Source organism: Anopheles coustani, chromosome 3, assembly GCF_943734705.1.
Source record: "Anopheles coustani chromosome 3, idAnoCousDA_361_x.2, whole genome shotgun sequence".
Taxonomy (NCBI): Eukaryota; Metazoa; Arthropoda; class Insecta; order Diptera; family Culicidae; genus Anopheles; species Anopheles coustani.
The window spans coordinates 87,461,339-87,483,499 of NC_071288.1; the positions used below are offsets into that span (position 1 = coordinate 87,461,339).

The window sequence follows — 22,161 nt, forward strand, 5'->3', positions numbered from 1 at the left end:
CGGGCATTATATTGGGTTTCAGCCGTAGAATAAGTAAACTTAAGTTCATTATATTTTCTCGATTAGATGCTAGTAAAGTTATTTATTGCTATATATTTACGAAACAAATCAACGTGGCATAGCTTTGCTAATTAATTTTGCCCAAAAGCTAGCTCCATCACTGCGATGGACTCGACGGTTGTTGTTGACAGACTTTCCATCGGGAAACACTCGTCAGGTTGGTTCAACCTTCTAACATACCCACAAACCAGTGAAGGTCGTGTTTTCGATTAGTTGCTTACGATAAGATTACGATGAAGATGACGAAGATAAGGACGTCTGGGTTTTGCACATCTTTTTCGCACATTTCGTCGAGTTGTTAGACATCGTGCTTGCTTGAGCATCGAGCTTGTCGTTGATGTTTTCACTTTTCTTTTTACGTCAACAGAAACCGAACGAGCCAAAAGGATCCTTGAAGAAGAAAGGAAACGCACGGCAGCCGATAACGATGGTGTTCGTGAGCTCGGCCGTGCTGGGGGCGGCCGCCGGCACCGGTCTGGCCCTGCTGGTGGCCGTCACGATCGTGATGTACCGGTACTACGTGGTGCGCCGGAAGGGCAAGGAGTGGGCCGAGCTGGACCGGCTCGAGGAGAAGAAGGCGGCCCGGAAGATCAACCTGCAAGACTGCAACGTGACGAGTGGCTCGGTGCCGGTGCAGCCGGCCAGCAGCGTGGTTCATCATTCGATTAGCTCGGAAACGCTGGCGACCGGCCCGGTCGAGGTTACGCCGAGCCCGCTTCAGCCGGGTCTGCCCGACCGGTCGGCCAAGAAGACGTACGGGACGGGTGGAGCGGCTGACACACGCGGAGGTTCCGGTTCCAGGCCACCACATCCTCACGCCGCCGCTTCCTCCTCGCGCAACAACAGCATGGAAAGCGTCCATTCCCGGAGCTCGGTATGTGCCTTGTTTCGGATCGATTCGTGGAGCTGTCCTTGTTCGTTTCGCTCAGTTTTTCTTCCTCCATTTCCACAGAGCTACCGCGAGTGCATGCCGAAATTTATGACACACGCCAACAGCGACACGCGTTCCACGGCATCCGATAATTTGATTTTGAGGGTAAGTTGGTGACACATGATAAACTGTGTTGGACACGATTCGGACGTAGGTAAGTGAGAGGGGAAAGCTACAATCCGGGAAAGGAATTCATTACTAATTGCGTTTGATACAATTTCAACAACAACAACAACAGCAACGAAGCTATAACGCTCCATTGGACATGTTTGTTACCTTGATTCAGTCAATAATTGATTAGTTTTGTACTGCTCTGTATGATTCCCGCATACACTTTCGTTTCAGGTAGGGGTTCCTGGGGTAATACGCACCCCTGAAGGAAAATCGTTCAGTTTTCAATGAACTTTGTTAGTGATTGTTCATTTTATCAATCCATTTGGTTCATTTGCTTTTTTTCACAAAAAATAACATACAGTTTAATTTATAGATAGTTTTTTTGTAGATAGTTGAAGCAAAATGCACTTGTGCTGGGACAATATGCAACATAACAAAAGGGGCAATACCGCATCACAACAAAGAGGCAAAATGCTCCAATCCTAAAATAACCAAATTCAATCAATGAAATCAATGGGATCAATGAATAAGTTTAAAAATGTCATGTGATTTGCCAAAAAGTAAATGTAATTCTAGGAGACAATGCTTTTATTATTCAACAGCATCTCTATATTGAAAGATAACATTTGTTTTAGTTTGTTTACAAACTGATGCATTTTTTCCTGTTCTACGTGGTGGATTATGCCCCCTTTATAGTTGAACAAATTTTTAATTATTAATACGAATAGTGGTGCATATTTACCAAGATTTTTATATGTAGTTTGAAACTTTAATTTTATTTAACAGAACTATGTATAACATAGTCCGCGGCGGTCCGCGACAGCCGAGCGGTAGCGCCGGTTAGAAAATCGGACAATGAGTGCTGGGGCTCACCACCTCTACGGCGTGGGTTCGAATCCCTACCGAGATCGGACCTGGAGGGGAGCTGTACGAGAGGACTGACTATCCACGTACAACAGGGAAACAAGTCTCGTAAGCCCTTAACGGGCAGGCATGACCAAGTGGTCGTTACGCCAAGACGAAGATGTATAACATAAACAGTGCAGATTGATCAGCAAAATTACATCAGATCTTGTAAGAACCGATGATGTTCATGTTTGGTTTTTATTTCGCTTTTCTGTAAATGTTTGGCTCACAGAATGACCATATTTTAGTTCACTCTTGCTACTGTTTTTGCGATCAAAACCAATTTTTCGTAAGAAATTATAAAAGGTGCATTTTGACTTAGGAGTCCATATTACCCTAGCCACCCCTACAAACATAAATTAAAACAGATAGAAACGATTACTGCCTTCAGAAAATTTTAGTTGTGTGATTTCCATAGCAACGTGAAACGTATCATCAACGCCAGCGCGAAAAATCTTGTATTTGTTTGTTTTTTATTTTTAATTGTCTCTTTTTATATTTATATCTGTTTTATGTATTCACGTTAAGCATTCGCGAATTTTCAATATTAGCTAATTAGTGTTCTCATGTTTTAACTACACCTTTCAATTACACTAAAGGGTGTCCCAGAAAGTATAAGCACGATTTCAAAATTAGGTAAAAAATAAAACCTGTTCCAGAAACTGAATTTTTGTTTCATAAATTGTGTTTGGGTTCTGTTCTGGACTATTTGCGAAAGATAAAATTTTTAAAAATTGAATCGTATTCCAATGACCGCACTTTTGTTCTGTCGCCTCCGATTTGGCTCAGCACATACTTATCGTGAACGGTTTTCGACACTTTTGAACGGTTTTACACTTTTTTTGAAAACTGTTGATGTTTTCCGTAGCTTTAACATGTTTTCTCAAGTGTGCCTTCGTTAGCGACCATAATATCTCAATTGGTCTGGTCTTGGTCGACTTTTCGTCGAACTGATGCATGAGGGTTGACCACACAGCAGCTTGTCGTACAGCTTCCGTGCCCGATGTTTAATGCATGCAGCCTAATTTGTAGTCCGTTTCGATTTCTTTTGGATTTTGTACGATTTTAAATTCAATCTTGCCTTGTCTCATTGGACGTTACTTTTTAACGTACCCATTTGTTGAGCCACATCGCGAATGGAACTTTCCTATTTTTGCTTGATTGCTTTTGCTCTTTCCCGGTTCAACTGTTGGTTGATAGGACCAGGTTTTTGACCACTTTTAAGCGTATCCTCGAAGCTGTACTCCTCCCGAAACTTTTGGATGGCGGTTCGTACGGCTCCGATACTCACACCTACCGATTTCGCCAATTTCCTTAGCGAAATGTAAGGAGTAGAACACCATTTGTGCAGAACGCTTTTGCGCTTTTTGACGGAAATGCCTCGCATTTTAACAGAAACGGTTGAAAAAAATAGTTTCGATGCATTATCCAGTAGGTTTGAATGCAAACAATCAAACACCCGAAGAATCAACTGTTTGGCGTCATCCGTTTTCCAGAAACGTAATTTAGAAATCGTGCTTATACTTTCTGGGACACCCTTTATTTAGAGCACCTGCTTTTCTTTATTCTTACTACGCGTTACTTTTGCTTATTTGTTCAGAAAACTTCACGCTCGCCGAGTCCAATGCGCACATTCAGCCTGGAAGGACGTTTCCCTATCGGTTCCGGTTCCGGCGGACCAGGGGAAGGTACGGAACGAGGCAGCAAGGTCAGCCTGGCGTCGGTCGTAAGTGTCAATCCGCGCGACATCAACTCGCCGAAGAAGCGCAACAGCACCTTCTCGGGTGTGTCCATGTCGAGCGAATCGGGCGTCCCGGACAGCCCAATCGGTTCCATCCGGTCATCCGACAGCACCCGCTCTCCCCGACGCCGCGTCCCCGTCATCCTGGCCGCGAATGACATCCACTCCGTACTGGGTCGGTTCCACTTGCGGCTGAAGTACGATGGCGCGAAGGAGGAACTGATGGTGCATCTGGTCGAAGGTAGGGTCGTGTTTCTACATTCCACTGGAACGTTGTAACTGAACGCCTTTCTGGACCATCTTAGCGCACGATCTTACGCCCGGCGGGAATGCCAGCTTCCGCGATCCGTACGTGAAGATGTACCTGGAGCCGGACGACGAACAGCGGACGCAGCAGACGGCGGTACATCGCACCGAAACGCATCCGTACTTCGACCAGCAGCTTTCCTTCCCGCTGAAGCCACGGAATTTGGTGAAGAGCAACTTTGTCCTGCAGGCAAGTAGAATTCTCCGAGGAAAATCGTTCATACTCAATGACCCATTTGTAGGTGAAATCAGGATTAAATTGCGTGTTTTTGTCAAACATTCTTTTGCCAGTTTTCTAAAAATTCATCCTTTTATTCTTCCACCTTGAAATAGTTGAAATAGGTAAAATAGTTTCTTGCTTTCATGGACAATGTAGCACAAACACGTTAATTTTACGAAATTTTCTCTATGTTGTATGACGCACGTAGGGTTTCTTTACTCCAAATTACAATTCGTATTAGGAAAAACACCAAGGGAATAGTGAAAACAATTTGTAATTTTTTCGTACCGTCATTGGCACACGACCGTGACGTAAGACCTTGTTTTCATTTCGTGGAAAAATGTCTTTAACAGATGCCATTCCAGGAAAAGGTTATTGAATAGCACCGTCTTTCTGTATCCTATTCACTTTTCTGAGAAACTGTACGAGAATTTTCTTTCCCTGAGTCCCTTTCTCGAGTTTTCAATCGCACTATGCTCTTGAAATGAATGGAAAATTCCGGAAACCAGGGTTTCACCGGTGCAAAATATGGTTTCCTTTCGATAAACAGTTTTCAGGGATGGCCTTTTGGAAAGTTTTGCTTTTGTTCACGAACAGTCGAATTTTTCTTATATAAAATTCGGGTCGTCGAATTTTAAAATATGTATAAAATCTGCTTATCGTACGGCAACAAAACGTCCACTGTAATCCCGTTGGAAATTCCATAAGCGAACTAGTATGTGACTGATTTCGTTTGCTGTTTTTCTTTTCCTTCACGCTGACAGCTTCTCGATTACGATCGCTTCTCGCACGACGAGGTCGTCGGGGAGATCCGGTTCCTGCTTAACACGCTCGACCTGTCCGGGTGCGAGCTGTGGGGTGATCTGATCGCCGTCCGGAAGCCCTCGGAGACGACGACCGAGCTGCTGATTTCCCTCAGCTATCTGCCCCAGGCCGAGCGGCTGACGGTGGTTGTGATGAAGGCGAAAAACCTCACCATCTCCCACGAACCTTTTGTGAAGGTGAGCTCTTTCCCCCCATCTTGCTGTTCTTGCGAGTTTCGTTTGTTTGGTGTGATTTTTGTTAGTTTTGCTCACATCAGTTTTTGTCACGTAGAAAAGCGGTTACAAGCCGCCCTCGGGGGGAGGTTAGATGGTTATGTGTTCATTCTTTTATCCTTTCCTAATATTTATTCATGCCCCATCGCCCATAGCTGTACCTCCTGGTGAACGATAAGCGCACCAAAAAGCGTAAAACCAGCGCCATCCGGGCGCTCGATCCGACCAATCCGATCTGGAACGAAGCGTTTACGTTCGAGCTGCCGTCCTCGCAGTTGCAGGACGCCGGCGTGGAGCTGTTCGTGACATCGAACGAGGGCGAAGGGCAGGATCTCGGTTGCGGGGTCGGTCTGCGCGAGGGCGGTACCGGCACGCAGCACTGGCAGGATCTGATGCAGAACAACCGGAAACCCATCGCCATGTGGCACGTTCTGCGATAAATGGGAGTGCAAAAGGGAAATGCAAGGAATAAAGCAGAACAAAATTCACCCAACGGTAGTTTATTCCTTTAAAGAACAAAGGTTAGTCCGAGGAAGGACAAGAGGGAAGTGGTTCGGTAGAGTTAACAAACAAACGATGCAGCAAACCACATAACAACATACACTGCGGTCTGCAAACGAACCAACGAACAAAAAATGATGTTTGTAAATTCCATCAAAGCAAGCTAGACTGCACTCAGACGATAACCGTTACGGGGCCATCAAAGCAACCAGCCACAATTGAAATAAACCCACGTGACAGAGGAAGGATAACCTTTCCCTACGTAGAGGTCGAAATGTGGCGTTCCTTTCATACTTTGTTTTAACATAAAAACTAAAGAGAACAAAATTCACATGGATATGATTTTTCACATAATGCTTGAATATTTTTTAAACTTGCGATCCGATTCTCGCCAGCCAGAGATGAAAGATCAAAGGTTGGTGGAAAAACACCCGGCACGTTTAAACAATATACTTGCAGCAGGATTAAAGAATTGTGTAAGCGATGTGTATATGTTGAAGGACAAAAGTAATGGAAAAATAAATAATTATGCATGTGAATGTATTATGTTACCAGCTGCGAAGTAGATGTAAACCATAAGGGCATGTAAACGAAGACCTGCAAAATATCCTTAAGTATCCTCGCTGTGGTCGATAAAGAAAGATATTTAACAAACGTTAAAGATAGCATACCTCCACCGTCGTACAAGCATCAAAAAAGGTTGTTTTCAATTGTATATGCTATAGTGGTGTAAAATGTGTTGATCCTTTCAGCAAGTTTTTAAAGCGCTTAATACGGTTTCATCTCATGCCAAAGAAGTAAAGTAATTTTGGTTAGTTTTGCCTACAGTATATGATTCAAGTTTGGATTTTAGTAAACATTTACAAAATAGTACAATTACATCAATTGTTCTGAAAATGAAAATCACTTTGTTACTTCAGTAGACTGAGCGTATCCACGAACAATTTGATAAACATTATAAATTTTACGCAAAAACGCAAAGGCATAAGAAAACTTGTTTCATAAAATTTCTACCACAAATTAAAGTAGAACCACGGCTCCACACTAAATCGATAAAAGAAGAAACATCGCTTTGCCTATGGTAACAAAGTTGACGAAAGGTCTATCTCAGAAAAGAGCTTAAAAAAGCGACAGCCAAACACGCATTGCTGCAAACGAACGAAAGATTGTGAATTATGCATACAAATATTTTCTTAAACCATCATTGAACGTTGTTAAATATTGGACTTAAAAAATAATAACAACAAAAAACATAGATCATACACACAAAAACATGGAAAAAATGGAAAACATTCAAACGAAACGCTTCACAGTGAATATGAAAGTACATGTTTTGTATGCCGTACTGAAACCGTTAGACTAAACTGGAAGCAGAACTGCTTTTGATGATATACATACTATTGCCGTATCCTTATTCATATATAATTAAAGAAAAAAACAGTAAAACCCAAAAAACATTATACAGAACGGCACTATTTATATACTGAAAGTATTGATATACACATACACATATAGAGATGATACGATCATAGACGAAGCTGCGCGATTGGCGTCGGTATTAAATACCCAAGCGTCCAATGGTACTTTCATAGATGCAACTTATATATTTTACGTAGAAGAAACATATAAACGACCTTTAAATAACTGGAAAACTTTATAAATGGTACCTACTGAATGCTGAGCGTAGTTTCCACAAAAAATAAACAGATAGGAGTCAAGTAACTAAAAGCCTTCATACACACTGCTTCTCTGTCATCGCATCCGTAGTAGGTAAACTCTGATAGTGTTTCAGTGAGTAATGAGTAGAATAACGATACAAAAAATGCTCACAACATTTGTACAAGGCGTAATAGCATTGCTGTTAACATAATTGTTTAACTTGAGTTGCCATTGTCAAACAACATAGCTGGTAAAACTAGCTAAATTCACCCAACACACCCGCCATATCACCGACTTGTTGAATACCAAGCTTTGCTCCCAATCGGTAGATTATTGTTAATTATGTTTCGCCGTCTAGTGCGTTACAAGCTGCACACTCAATTATATTTAAAGAAACAATTAAATCTAAAAAAAAAGTATGTGAGAAAGCAAGGAAAAATATCCATAAGTGTATAATCCAGTGGCTATAAACCTACAAGATATATAAATAAGCTTCAAGCCACCCGTTTCCCTAACGTTGATGGAATAATCTTTCCTAATGCACCGGCACCGATTTACTTCCGTATCCTAACTGCACCACCATTTCCCCAATCACAATTGCACAGCAAGTAAATATCAAACAACTACCGATTCAATCACCACTGGCAGGTGACCTTTCTGGTGAAAAGAAAACCGTCTGACTGCGAGAGCTGTGGCTTCTGAAAATCTGAATGTAAACGATGAGAAAAGCAGAAGCTTGCGAAACGGCAAGCCGGCCGGAAATGGAGAGTTCATATTGGATTTTCAATAAAATAAAATAAAATAAAATAAAAACAGAAACACACACACAAACTAGACAAGTTGGAAAGTTTCTCAAATTAGCTTTCCGTCGGGCGGCGTTTCGATCACATGGTTGCGTTTGATTTTCCCACTCTGCCTTCTGCTTTACATTCGATGGGACGTTGTTGAATTCCCCGGCGGTAGTATTCTGCATGCCGATGAGGTAACGCTTTGGCATTGATCGATGGAAAGCGTCTGGCTCGACCTTCGAACTTCTTCAACCCCCTGGGAACGCGTTGGGAAATCAAATTATGATTTATGGATTCCGATGGATGTGCTTTAGTAGGGAAGTTGGTTGTAAGTTAATACATTCTTTTACTTGATCGTACGTAATTTTATTGTTTCATGGAAAACCTTACTGCCGGAAAGGTAGGTAGATCTTTTTTCACCTATTCAGATGCATGCATTTCAAATGTAATATCCATGAGGTAAATGAAAATTCTCCGTTTGTTGCAGCAAATAATAGGCCTTTGATTGGAATATACATGTTGCTGTTAATTTGCAATATGGGCGCATTCCCACACTGGCTCGGTATAAGTTAGTTTTCTCTATTGTGTGGAATTGTCATCCCTTGCATACTAATAAGTTGTGAGTAGTCAGTGAAATGCACTATGAGTTGTGCGTGGTTTGCATCGACTACATTGTATTTATGTAGGTTTGAAAGTTATCTGAATCTCCTGGAGTAAAGAGACATGTATCGCATGGAGGATATGAGGATTTCGTGCAAATAAATGATCGTGCTAGAAATTAACCGTACTAGCAGTAATTTATTTATGTTTGCCCAATTGTCTGAAATTTTAATATCATGCTTGTTGTTCTACATTTCATGATTGTTATTTCCAGCAAATAACGTCCAATTTTTTTTTCAAATGAATGATTATGCAATGTTTTTGGTAACTCCTGTAATCTTACAATTGAAGCATCAGTTTTGTTGTGTGATGCTTTGAGAGTTTCATACCGATAGCTTTGGGCGAGAGCGTGATATGACATGGGAGAGATTCACCGATCGCGAAGAGACGACATAAACATGCATGGACAGGATGCTATGTATGGTTTAAATGAAAAACGGCGAGGGATTTATGCTAGAAAACTTACTATCATACAGAGAAGATACCCTAGAGTATATAGCGATATGGGGGAAAATTACATAGTCATAAGTTGTTTGTGCTCGATTATTGATGCATTGATCGGAATTTCCAAAATAGTAGTTTGAATTATTTTACTTAAATCAAGATGTTTAGGTAAAATTTGAAAAATAACTCAAAAATAGTACTGAAATACTAATACGTTTTGAAGACGTAGCAATAAGCTGAAACAGTTTGTTTGGTTTAATGCCTCTGGTGTTGTATGAACTCTTTCACATAAGATGAAATGAAATTCCTTAGTGAGCCAAACACATTTAATCTCGAAATTATCACCATTTTTTTCCTTTTTCTAGTACTTTATTTCTAAAACCTTGTTTATTTTTTATTTTTTATTTATTTATTATATTTATTTAATTTTTTTTGTTCAGAAAAGCTCTAAACGTATCCGTATGTAATCTCTCGCTGATGAAGGGAAAAATATACAAAATCATAAGAAAACTAAATTTGTGTATGATGATGGTTAAAAAAAAATTGCTTTAAATCAAAACGTGCTTTTGTTTAACCAATCTCAGTCAGCGTGTTTGATTTACCCGCTTTCGTTGCCTACTCAGCATCCCATGCCGATCGTCTTTTGTTTTGCTCTTCGCGAACAATTTTTTTTTCTTTTCGGAGAGATCGCCTTGGAGGTTGACGCGAGAGGGAGAGATTTCCGCGACGCGAACCGGTTGAATCGGTTCCAACTCGCGGGCGGCTCGCGCGATCTCACTCGCGATCCGCGAACGAATCATCAGTACCGATCGGTTCTCGATCGCGGAAGCACGCGCCCGGTGAGAAGTGTTCGTGTCGCACTTGATCAGCGTTAACAAAAATCGGTGTGTGAGATTGGTTTTGTTGTTTTGTTTCACTATTGGTGATGTGATTTAATGCATTGAGTCCGTTGAGGGTGCAGTAGAAGTTACGCTACGTTTCGACACCGCAGGCAGTTGTTGATTATTATCGCCCCTCCCCGGGGCAACGGTCGCACGTCTCCAAAACATCAAAGCGCCCGCGGCGTAATCTCATTTGAATACGAAAACTATACCGCTAGCCCAAACGGGGCGAGTGAGCCACGCGGCCCGAAAACCGTCGTTAGCGATGGTACGCACGTACGTTTGAACAATCACCACACAACACAACGGCTGGCACGTCAACGACACAATAAACACGAGCTAACGCTACAAACGGCGAATTGGTTTCAAGCACTTGTTTCGGTTTCTGCTGTTTGTCGCTCCCGTTCCACTTTTTTACCAGAACGCTGATTGGCGTATCAATACTTTCACAAATAGCCAACCACTAATAGTGTGATCGCGATAACGATTGTTTTTATTACCCCCACATTACGTGCGTGTGTGTGTGCGTTGTCAGTCCGTACGGTTGCTCCAGAATCCTTCGCCAGGCGAGCGAACGCGAAGTGGCCGAACAAATAATACGTCGGATTGGAATTGGAATGGCGGACTGACTGAAACTCGCATGGCAGTGCGACTCGCGTGACACTTGATTAATTAATCAATTGTGTGGAAGTGAACTGGAGTGGAAGGGACAGCGAGTTCAAAAATAACAAGCATATAAAACACAACAAAAAAGGGGGGAACAAATCGTCTCCCCAGGGAAGCTGCAGCAACTCTACAAGCGGGGTTCTTGTGGGGTGGCTGTCAAACTAAAGTGTGACAAAGTGTGGCAACGAACGAACACATCGAGTAACACGAAAAAAGGAATATTTCTGAACTAGTGGTTTTGTTTTTCTTTTATGAAAACACCCGGGTGACATTTGCAGCGACTCGCTGAACAGTCGGTAGTGTTTCCGGTTGAGTCATTCATTTGCCCCATGGAGCCGGTTCCCTAGTTTGCATACGGGTCTGCCACCAGTTAATTATCTGCCAACCCGAAACAGCCACTCTCCGTAGCCTTTTGCGAATGTCCTTCGCGAATTAACACCCGTTTCACGAAAGATATCGTCAAAGGAGATTGTCAAAGGAGACCGGCAAAGAAATGAAAGGATCGGTAAAGTTTGATCACGTGGCCATCGCGGTAACCAGGGTTACGCTCATCAAACTAACATTTATGTTCTCGCATAAAAAAACAACACACACAAAAGGTTATCAAATGTTCATGATTTGTATTTAATGAACTGAAGTGTTTATGTTTTTTTCTCAATCTCTTACCCTCTCCTTTTCATCTTGTTATGAAGAAAAATTTGATTAGTTTAGAAAAGGTCAGAAGGTTGGAAAGGGAAGCCAAAAAACGTATAGAGAACTTTAGTAGGTCTAAAAAGGACAAAAAAACATAACACGAATCGTATTTTGTTCGGTACAAAACTTAAATATTGTTGTTGAAATGGAAGCCTAAGCATAAAGTATCTTAAGCTTCGAGAAGAATTTCGGAAGAGAAAATGTTACAAACAACACTTCTTTGAGCAGTAATGTTAGTAAATGATCATTTTTTCCAACATCTTGCATAAATTGATCCAAAAATTTCAAATAATTCTTCCAGAGAGTCCAAATCTAAACATTCTAGGTTCATTTTAGGAAGTCTATCTAATAAATAAAGTCACTTCTACCGTCCCTCCGTGGAGGCTTGATTTCAGATCACTAAACAAGTATGTTACTTTCCAGTACGCGTTCCAGGATGAGTGAATCGGACAACGCAATGCGTTGAAGTGTCCGAAACAATGTGCCATAAAAAATATTTGAAATAGTTTCCACTGGAAACGCCAGCTGAATCACAACGACGACTTGTGCCTAGTTTTGCTTGCATATACACGCTGACCATCGCGAAAAAAGGTGGAGTAGAATGATCGCATGTACGTGTGTTGGAAATTTGAAACATAAAATTCCAAAACCAGTTAATTCAAGTGCCGTAAATCAAATGGCTGTTGGTGCATTGATTGCGTGAAGGGTGGTAAAAAGTGCACGTTTCCATTGTGTGTGTGTGTTGGGTGGTGCAATCGGGAGCCAAAGTGCAAAAGGAAAAAGGAAGGCCCATCCCACCTCCGGTCCGAAGCTGAATTGTTAAATCATTAGTAAATACGGCACGCCATCATTGTGAAGCTACCTCCGATTTTGTTGCTTGTTGTTGTTTTTTTATGACCAAAGGATTTCCGTCCCGTTTGCGAATTTGTGTCCTCTGCGCTTTTTGCGCTTTCGGGTCGGTCGTAAATCTTTTTCCTTGACGCGCGTCCGTGTGTATGTAGCTGAGTTCCCGGAGGCTCCCCGAAAAACACACCGAGATGGCGATGGCGACGTGCCGGTGGCGTTATCGGCTGACCATTGTTTGCGGATTATTGCTGTTCCGGTCCGATCAGCCACTGGTTTATGCAAATCAACACCCACCGACGCTGGACCCGGCCAGCCAGCAGCATAACCTTGTAGACGGCGCAAATGGCGGCGCCACCGTTGAGTTCGAAGTAAACGGTAAGGATGGCATATTCGTTCGATTGAGTGGTATAATCACCCCGAAAAGGTGTTCGATTGAAAAGACGCGGTATTAAAAGCTTAGCATTTGTTTTCCTTTCTTACCCTTTCTTTCGAATATTACCTTCCTGAATAAACATCAGCAACTATTAAAACCGGGTGATTCCATCGATAGAGTTATAAAGTCAGATAATTCCACGAAGGTAAAAAATAAATAAACCATAAAATTTCGTACGCATCCTTTGATTCGGTTTTTGTTTCCGATTGTACGCTTTTGGGTGAAGATTGTAAATCGAACACGAGTGTACCAGTTTCTTGCCGTGACTCAACCTGAACTAAAGCTGTTCGTACCCTTCCCCATCCGTAAAAGATCATCATGTATGCATTATCCGAGCTTTCCTAGTTCTAGCATGCCGGACCGGTTTTATGGCAGTTTAAAATAAAAGGAAAAAACGTGTCTCCGGGTGGACAGATTTATGCTTTAATAGAGCGTAATTAATAGCCAGCGTTAGGCAAAGCTGTCAAACGTGCGGAGGCGCTTTGTCTTTCTCTAGGTGATGAGTGTTAACAACCAGTTAAGCCACATGGTAAATAGTGTTGCGATGTAATTAATGAATCTTAAAAAAAAAAACATTTGTATAAAAAGCATTTTTTCCTTGGCTATCCATATACAAATCTTCTGTTTTTTACCCTGTTTGATAGAGCATTCTTTTCATCAATTCTACTGTATCTATTAAAAATAAACCGATTTAGCTTCTAGGTGGATAGATTCGATTGTCTGTGGTAAAACTAAATTGTACCACGGTGCTGTTTTTCTTCCACCAGCTACAAAAAAGGCGAATGCTGTCCGGATCATATTTGCATAACACGTCGATTAGTGGACGAATTTTGTTTCCCATGCGTGCGCCTTTCCTACGGGGTGATCGTCATCTTTATTTATTCATTATGTATTCTCATAGTCCTTGTTTCTCTTTTTTTCCATCTCTCTTTTCCACATTGGATGAGTTTCAATACTTTTTTTGGTAAGGATTTTTTTTTTCATATTTTTTCTCCTCGATCCCCGCAAAATAGGTGCGTTATATGTTTACCTTCACGAGCACGAGCATTTATTGCGGGTAGAAGTCGAAGGAAGCGGCCGGCAAGAGAGAACTGACATTTTGCCGCCCGTCCGTGGTGTGGTTTGCTATCGGTTTCGTAATTAATACAAAACTGAATTAATTTACCCATGCGTTGGATGCGAAAGGATGTTCGGTGTGTGACACCAGGTTCGAAACTTTTTCGAATCGTACCGATCATTTCTTTGATGTTCCGCCGTACGCAGTTCGGTTTCAGTCCACCGGACCACATCGTAGCATGAACTATCCAATTGGCATAAAACTTATCTCTTCGGGCACCATTTTGGAGCATCGGCGACGGTCGATAAGAAACTGATACCGTGCACGATCCCGGTCGATCGAGATTGCCTGTTGATCCTATTTGATTGCAAATTAATTTCGCCTTTATTGGCGTCCCGTGGATTTGGCGCACAACTTTTCGGCTATTAATTAAGTCCCCTCGCCTCATCGGCATCGGTAGGTTATCTTTTATAGGCTTTTCGGCAAAAGATTTTATGATCATTTTTATCACAGAAAAAACTAAGATAATTTTTTTACTGTAAAATGTTTGCCCGGGGAATTTTTATATGCATTTTATTTATAGTTTGCTCAGCGTCATTGGTATGCAGTTATAGAGGAGAAATAAAAGACAGGATACGATAAAGCAGATCTTTGGCAGGATGTAACAAAAGGTAAAACTGGTTATAAGAAATTCAGTTCAGAAACTTATTCCTGTATGGATATTAATAGAATTTTGCAGGAAGATAACCAGTTGTTCAATGTTGATCCGGTTGTTAAATTTGCTACATATTTTTCTCCCGTAAATAAGGCAACATAATCTACATCGTTAACCATAAGTTCGATTGCGTTTGATTTGATTAAAATACATTTCAATTATTAATGAAACCACACTAAGGACAGTAATGAGAGCGATGAGCATCGGTATTAGCATATATTTTAAACCACCTTAGGACCTGTAGGCTTTGTTTTGATCGCATTATAATCATGTGTTTAATAAAGCCACCGCAAAGCGCCTTACGTGGTGGATTATTTAAACAAACACCTGTGAATGATTCCAATCCTATTAGATTGCATGGAAAGGGTAAAACCCTGGCCGTAAAGGCTGCCAGCCTAAAACGCTACAGCAGCATAAATTGGAAACCCATGTCGTTTGGCTCAACAACGGCGTTCATGGAGGAGTGTGATCTACCCACACGGCCGGAATCGGACTCCCACAGCTTACGCATATTGCTTCTTCAGCTTTGTTTTCCTTCTCCTATTTGGTTTGGCTTCCAAGCGCCTAATCCGGTTCCGACGACGACATTTACATACCGCTCCGTTGTGGTCGGATAACGTATCGGCATCTTATCCGTCGGCACGGCACTCAAAACAACAAACCTTCATCATTAGGTCGCGTGAGCATAGTTTGTGATTTGCATGTCTTTCTTTTTCTCGAGAGTTCTATGCGGCGTGGAGGTGCGTTGTTTGGGGCAGGATCCGGCAGGCTTATACTGTTTTGGGAGGAATTTTTGGAACATGCCATCATCTAAATATTTAGGCGCAATTTTGTCACGGAGAGCATCGTTGTTGTTGAACGGCTTCAAAAGAAGATTTATTTCTATATTTATGAAACCTGAAAGTGTCCTAATGAATCGCCTTGAACAGGTTCATCTTAAAACTCTGTTCAGAAAAGAGGCCCCACTAACGACCACCGCTACGTAAAGCGCAACAGCTTTTGCTCGGATGCCAACCAGGAACATAAACAACTCGAAAAACAGGTTGCATTAAGTTATCATTTATCTTAAACACCCGTCGATATACGGGCACGCCGAGGCACGCACATCTCGCGTTATGCAAATACCTTCCGCCGCGGGGCGCTAGGGAATCGGCGGCGCTAATGTACTTATCAGCTTAGTTGACAAATGAACGTCCTGCGGTGGTCCGAGAGCAAGGGTTGATCGTGATGGGTTCCGGCGAGCGTGGTGCAGCTCAGCCGTCAGCAGGGTGATTAGAACGTCGCCGAAAGCGGGCGTTTGCCGCCTAATGATCCGAAACCGGATCAATGAGAATGATCCCGACCCGAATGATGGCGAATGATGAAGGTTGGCTTAATTATGAGCTTAGAGGGTTCGCACGCAAAGCCGACCGAGAATGATGTTGTTTGTTAAAGCAATTTGTGAATGACCAATTTTTGTTTTTTACTAAAAACATGCTGTTCAACTATGTTTTGGTCCTAATTATAGCTATCAACTATCTACTACAACTGAAAATCTGTCAAAAGTAGTTTTTCAAATGTTTTCTAATGTGTAGTTTGCAGCTAATGGACAGTTTTTTAAAACAATCTTTGGATTTAAGCATGTTTTATTGTTAAACACAACCAGGTTTCGAGATCTCTTGTACTTTTCGTTTATTTAAAAATGGCTTACTTGTTATTTTCATCGTATAAACTCGAAATTAAGAAAAAAAAAGTAAGAAAATAGTGTTCAAAGTGATACCCAACTCGACTAAGAGAATTGGGTTCTATATTTTTAATTTAACATTAATTTTGTTACATCCATATACATTTTAATTTTGTATAACCAATTTTAAAGACAAGGAAAATAATAGCTGGCAAGTCCTGACTTTATTAAACGTTGTTTTTTTTTCTAACGTACAATTTACATTTTATCGAATTTAACATTAATGTAATGCACAAATTGAACAAATATTATCAACATTATCATTATCATTATTACCATGGTGCAAAATATCATTTACAAATTAAAAAATGTTGTACCTAGTGTTCTGCGTTATGAATTTTAATGCGAGATTCATTCATCTGTATCTTTCACATAAGATTTATTCAGATTGATACATGAATGTTTTGGGTTTTTGAATCGTCGATGAATCTTTTGAAAACTTAATGGTTTTTTCTGGAATCATCATGATTTTATGATTGGCGTGGATCAAGCGACCAAAAATAAGAATATCTCTCTTCCTAGTTTGTAGGTTTTACTTTTTTAGTTATTTTTTTTACTTCCATTATTTTATTGAAACTTTCAGAATCATAAATCCTTTATTAGAAGATTACATAACTCTAGTTGTATCTTCTTCCCGATAACCCCGAGAGCTTACACATCAGTTTTTTGTGAACCTCCACTATGAATAAATCAAATTACTACGTAGAATAAACTAGTTCTTTTTGATCGTTTCTATTAATTTCTAAAGTGTCAGTCTAGCAGTTGGCTCACGCAAAACAAGTTGTGCTTCTTTTCAGTGTTTTTTTTTACCATTTTGTGTGTGTTGTTTTATTGTTCGGTCCTTACACTTTTGCGAAAATTGAACAATAATAATAAAATCAAGCCATAAAATAAACATAAGTAAACGATTACCACTCAGATTACCACTTTTGTCTTCTGCCTACACAAGTCGGGCATTCGCACACGCATCAGAGAAAAGCCCAGCCCGTTCGACGCAACGGAAAAAATGTGCATGAACGCCCATCTTGGACCGACCCGGGCCAATCCTTCCTTACCCCGCTACCCCCGGCCGCATACTAATGGTGCACATTTCTTTTGTTTCACTTCGGATGACACGCGTCACGATAGGCTATTGGCATGGGTTTTACATTAATAAGCCATTCATATTCCTATCGACGCCTAGGAATGCACTCCACGTCCCCGTCGGAGCCGGAGTTGCGTTTCGCTGGCCACTTGTTTGCCGATGGTGTCGGCTTGCTGTTTTTTTGTTGTGTGTGTATGGCGTATTTGTTGTGCTGATGGTGCCCGTTCCTGTTGCATGGTTCAGCGGAAGGTTATCGGTGTTGTCTGGCCATCGCCCATCGGCAGGAAGCGACAGTCACTTCGTTCGAGAATGCGGCCTCAAAGAGTCCGTCCGATGGGAAACGTTATGAGTGGAAAAAAACAAAACAAGAAACATCTCGAGAAATAACGGTAGCCATTTGATAAGGGCGTTAGGCAAAACGGCAACCTACAGATAGCTTGGTTAGGTCGTAAAATTTGAAAGTAATTGTCGAGCTCCGAGACAAAAAGTGGAATAAAACGAGTCTTAAACCTTGTTTTCAGGCCTGAAATAAATAAAACTCCTGCTCTTCTGTCAATTAGAGCCTTCCTCTAGACAGCTAGATTTATATATTCACTTACAACATAAAATCCAAACTGGTCGGCAGATCAAACTCCCGGTGCCAACGGTTCGATTGGCAGCCGAGAAACCGATTTGTTAAACTGGAAAATCTGGCCCCGGAGCAAAACAAAAAACCCGTTGAAAGGACCACATGCTGGGGGGCTCACATGTTTATCCGGTGCTACCGGAATTTTGCCCAAGCCAAACTCGACGTTTTAGTGCAATCCAGTTGCAACCACCGGTGCCATCAATTGGCAGATTGGAGGCTCTTAAATGCTATCGACCAACACCCGGTCGAACAGGTTTATTTCCGCACCACAACCAAGTGAGTGGGTTTTGCGCAATGGAGTGGATTTATTTTCTTAAGTGAACAGATTTCTGGTCCGGCTTCGAACCGGCGATCGACGTAGGCGAACGTACAAAAGCGCGATCGAAGCAATCCGGCGAAAACGGTTGGCAATTTTGACACATCTTTAGTTGCCATTAAATTGTTGCTGCTGGCCCCCGAAGTGAAATGTTGTTTGCCATTTGTCGGCCATTGTCGGTGCGATGTAATCAAGGATGTCAGGAGTGGAGCCGCGGGACAAAGTGGTGCAAGTTTTCCAACGATTTACTTGAAATTGAAGTAATGCGGTGTGTCCTTACCGGGTGCTACTTCTTGCCGGACTCGTGAAGCTTTCGTCAGCTGACAACCAAACGAGGAGTAAAGCTCTGGCGGGAGGTTGAAACTTTAATTAAGCTGTCAAGGAAACGGCTTGGTTCGCGTAATCCAACGTGAAGCGCTTAGCTCCGGCTTAGGCTCCGGTAAAATTAGGTTTCTGCGCAATATCAGCAATACTTCTTCGGTTGGTTTTCGTGTGAAGATGAAGTGTAATGTGGGGCAAAGTTGCGCACTTTGATGTGCATTCGTAAAAGGTAATTTTAATTTGAATAAAAATGGCTATAGTTTTTGCTAGCGTTTGAAGCTTTTTTTTCTAATCTTATTTTAAATTAATATGATACGCTGGAAACCTCAGGGAATCTGAATAATGTTTCGGTATGTTTTAAAGTGGTATTCTACGTAAAGCTTATTTACCGAAATATTTCCCACTTGCAGCGTTTTATTTTAATTTTTCAAGAAGCCTTCCATTTTTTTTAGTTGATATAAAATCATAATATTTTACGATGACACTCTGGGATAAATACTTTTTTTTGAGTGATTGTTTTGAATTTTGCTTAAAGGGGTAACATCTCTTAAATTGTTACTTTATTAATTTATTTGCTAAATAAAAAAAAATACGGAAAAATCTAGGAACATAAAATTTTGATAACGGAACGATGGGATCGACAGATAGTAATGTTTTTAAATCAATAAAAACTTTAACCTTTTCTGAACATTTGTTTCATTTTTGTTAGACAGACAACTGATTAAGAGGTTTGATTTATGCACAGGAAAAAAAAAACTATGAGCAAGTAAGGTTTTATATCTACTCACAGAGCTTTCTGTTAACTTTTCTCAACGAAGAAAGATTGCTTTCAAAAGTTGCTAAAACTGCAGAACTTCACCTCAATATTCACTAAATTTCTTCACCCAATGAAGCCTGCTTCCCACACCGTTGTGTTCGCGTGTGCGAATCGTTCCATTTACGCCGGAAACCGACCGAGAAGCAGGGTTTTATGATTGTTTACGCCACATTTTGCGGGCTGGTGACGGTCTTTTATTTACTATCGTTCTTTTTTTTTCTTCCCTGACCCCCCTTCATCCACTGGAAGCAAGCGGCGTGCCTCCGAGGGATCAAACGCCAACGTTCGCGGACGATTGCGCGCCGGTCGTGGTAAATCACACCTTCGGATAAAAGTCGGACCGGTCCGAATGGGCTGGGGGAAACAAATTACTCTTCCCAGGTCCAGAGTTTGGAGCATGCGAAAAGAAGAAAATAAAAACGCTTAAGAGAAGCTGTGTGCATAAGAGACGACGAAATTGGGGCACGGAATGGATGGTTTGAGCTAATTTCTACGCGAAAAACCCTTCGACCAATGGACCGCTACAGTTTGAAAAGGGGCCTGACACTCAACGAGGCGACTGACGGAAATAGAAGTTGATCTCCGCTTTGACTCCTTCAGCTGGCCGTGGTAGAAGTGCTGTTTTAATTGCAATTGTAGCCCGTGCTTTCCAAAGTAATCCTATGATTTCTGTCCAACTTTTAATGCATAAGAAATGCGAACAAGTAAAAAGTCAACTGGAGCCAGTCGTCAGCCAACTTCTTGTGATAAAAGGAAAACATTATGAATGAATTAGCTGCTCATATTTTTTGTACTTTATGAAGTAAAAGCTATGTCTCTATGTTACTTTAAACTGATGTCCATATATCTATGCAAGAAAACGTATATTTAAAAAAAAAACATAAAATGAATAAAATAAAATAAAATATACGGAACAGAAATATTTCTGCAAATATGGAAAACAATTAGTCAAACTTATAAGTAAATTGAATGTCAATAAATCAAAGGTTTTTATATGAATAGATGATAAGCACACGCTACTTTAGCTGTTAAGCTGAACACGTTTCAGCTAAAACCCGTACGCACTACGGGAATTTCAATAAGGTACACAGTGTCTTTTTTTAAATAAACTAGACACAAAATAAATTGCTTCTGACACGCGTCATAACGATGGCTGCCTTTTCTTCCCGTCATAATCCCACGACAGGATGACGCGTGGGCATGTGTTTGTGCGAAAATCATTTTAGTCCGAGACCCCCATTTATAGCTGTCACGATGAATTGGATTCACTTACGGCATTCATGTTTCCATCTGCCTGGTTCGATTGTGCGACCGGCCGGCAGATTGCATTAGCCACCCTTGGAGCGACCTCCGAAACACCCCCTCCCACTACACAGGCCCAGTTTTCCTCCACGGGGTGGGAGGAGGTTTTAATCCGGCTTAGGGCTTCGCGCGTTTTCGGTGCATTGTAGAACATTGTGTGGAAGGTTTACTTATCGCTTTTTCTTTGAAATCATCCTCCGTCCCCGGGGTTCGGATACAGGTTGGAGGCTTTTCCCTTGGTGAAGGTTTACTTTTCTCTCCCACCAACCGGTGCACATTTGACAGGCGATTTATTTTAGATTTCTCTACCACCAGCAGACCCCTCGTATGAGCATGTGCTAAAAACGCAGTCCGTCTCCGATCATCGGGAGTGCAGCGCGCAACGAACACGACGGTGTTCTGATGATGATTTTCCCATGGGGAAAGTTAAAACTGCGTGCCGTTGCGAAGAGCTAAAGGAGGTAAAAAACCAACAAGAACACACAACAAAAAAACCCCAGGAGAAAGAATCCTTCGCAAATCGCAAAAACGCACGTTGATGAGAGTTTATAGGGGATGGTAGGGGCATACGCACTTAAGAAGGAAAACTATTGAGTTTTCAATTATTACAAATTTTAACACAAAAAAAAACATGAAGTTTAATTTAAGATAAATCTGTATCTAAATGAGACAAAATTCACCAGTGTTGGGTTAAAATTCACCACAGCAAAGTGGGTAATTAGCATCAAAACAAAGAAGCAAAATACACCACTCCTAAAATAAACAAATTTCGGGCAATGGAAAAGATAAAACATTTCATGTGATTAGACCGGAAGTGAATGCATTTGATAAGAATTCGTTTTAGTTTGTTTACAAACTGATGCATTTTGCCTCCGATTATAGTTGAACATATTTTTGATTACGAATTCGAATTAAACTGTATATTTACCGAGATTTTTGTATACAGTGTGAATTTAAGTTAAATTTGCAGCTTGGATTTTAATTAACAGAACTATGTAAGACATGTGTAAAAACTATGATTTTTGCACTATTGATTCTTTAGTAGAGTGGTCAGCAACATTACATCAGAACATGTCCGAACCGATTATGTTTTGGTTCTGTTTTTATTTCACTTTCTGCTGATGAAGAACTGTCAAACTCACAGGGGATTCATACTTTAGTTCACTGTTGAAGGGTCACTTCTTTTTTGTGACCAAAGCGTGTTTTTGATAATAAAATAGAAAAGGTACATTTTTCCTCAGGGATGCATTTTACCCCAGCCACCCCTATGATGCCGTACTCTCCCGATGCTTGTACTCGGGACGAACGTCTC

The 22,161-nt window shown here is 41.2% G+C and overlaps 1 protein-coding gene across 1 annotated transcript; it reads left to right on the forward strand.

Moving 5' to 3' along the window:
* The first annotated feature begins 487 nt into the window (after window positions 1-487).
* Window positions 488-5,755, forward strand: LOC131259121 (synaptotagmin-5). Its single transcript, XM_058260547.1, has 6 exons — window positions 488-934; window positions 1,013-1,096; window positions 3,612-3,993; window positions 4,058-4,248; window positions 5,043-5,279; window positions 5,471-5,755. The coding sequence occupies exons 1-6, from the start codon at window positions 488-490 to the stop codon at window positions 5,753-5,755; spliced, it is 1,626 nt and encodes a 541-aa protein (XP_058116530.1).
* Window positions 5,756-22,161: the final 16,406 nt, after the last annotated feature.

Bases quoted from the DNA above. Each gene is read 5' to 3' on its own strand.
- LOC131259121 (XM_058260547.1), top strand. From the start codon at position 488: ATGGTGTTCGTGAGCTCGGCCGTGCTGGGGGCGGCCGCCGGCACCGGT. The intron at 935-1,012 runs GTATGTGCCTTG...CCATTTCCACAG, and splicing joins GCGTCCATTCCCGGAGCTCG to AGCTACCGCGAGTGCATGCC. The intron at 4,249-5,042 runs GCAAGTAGAATT...TCACGCTGACAG, and splicing joins AGAGCAACTTTGTCCTGCAG to CTTCTCGATTACGATCGCTT.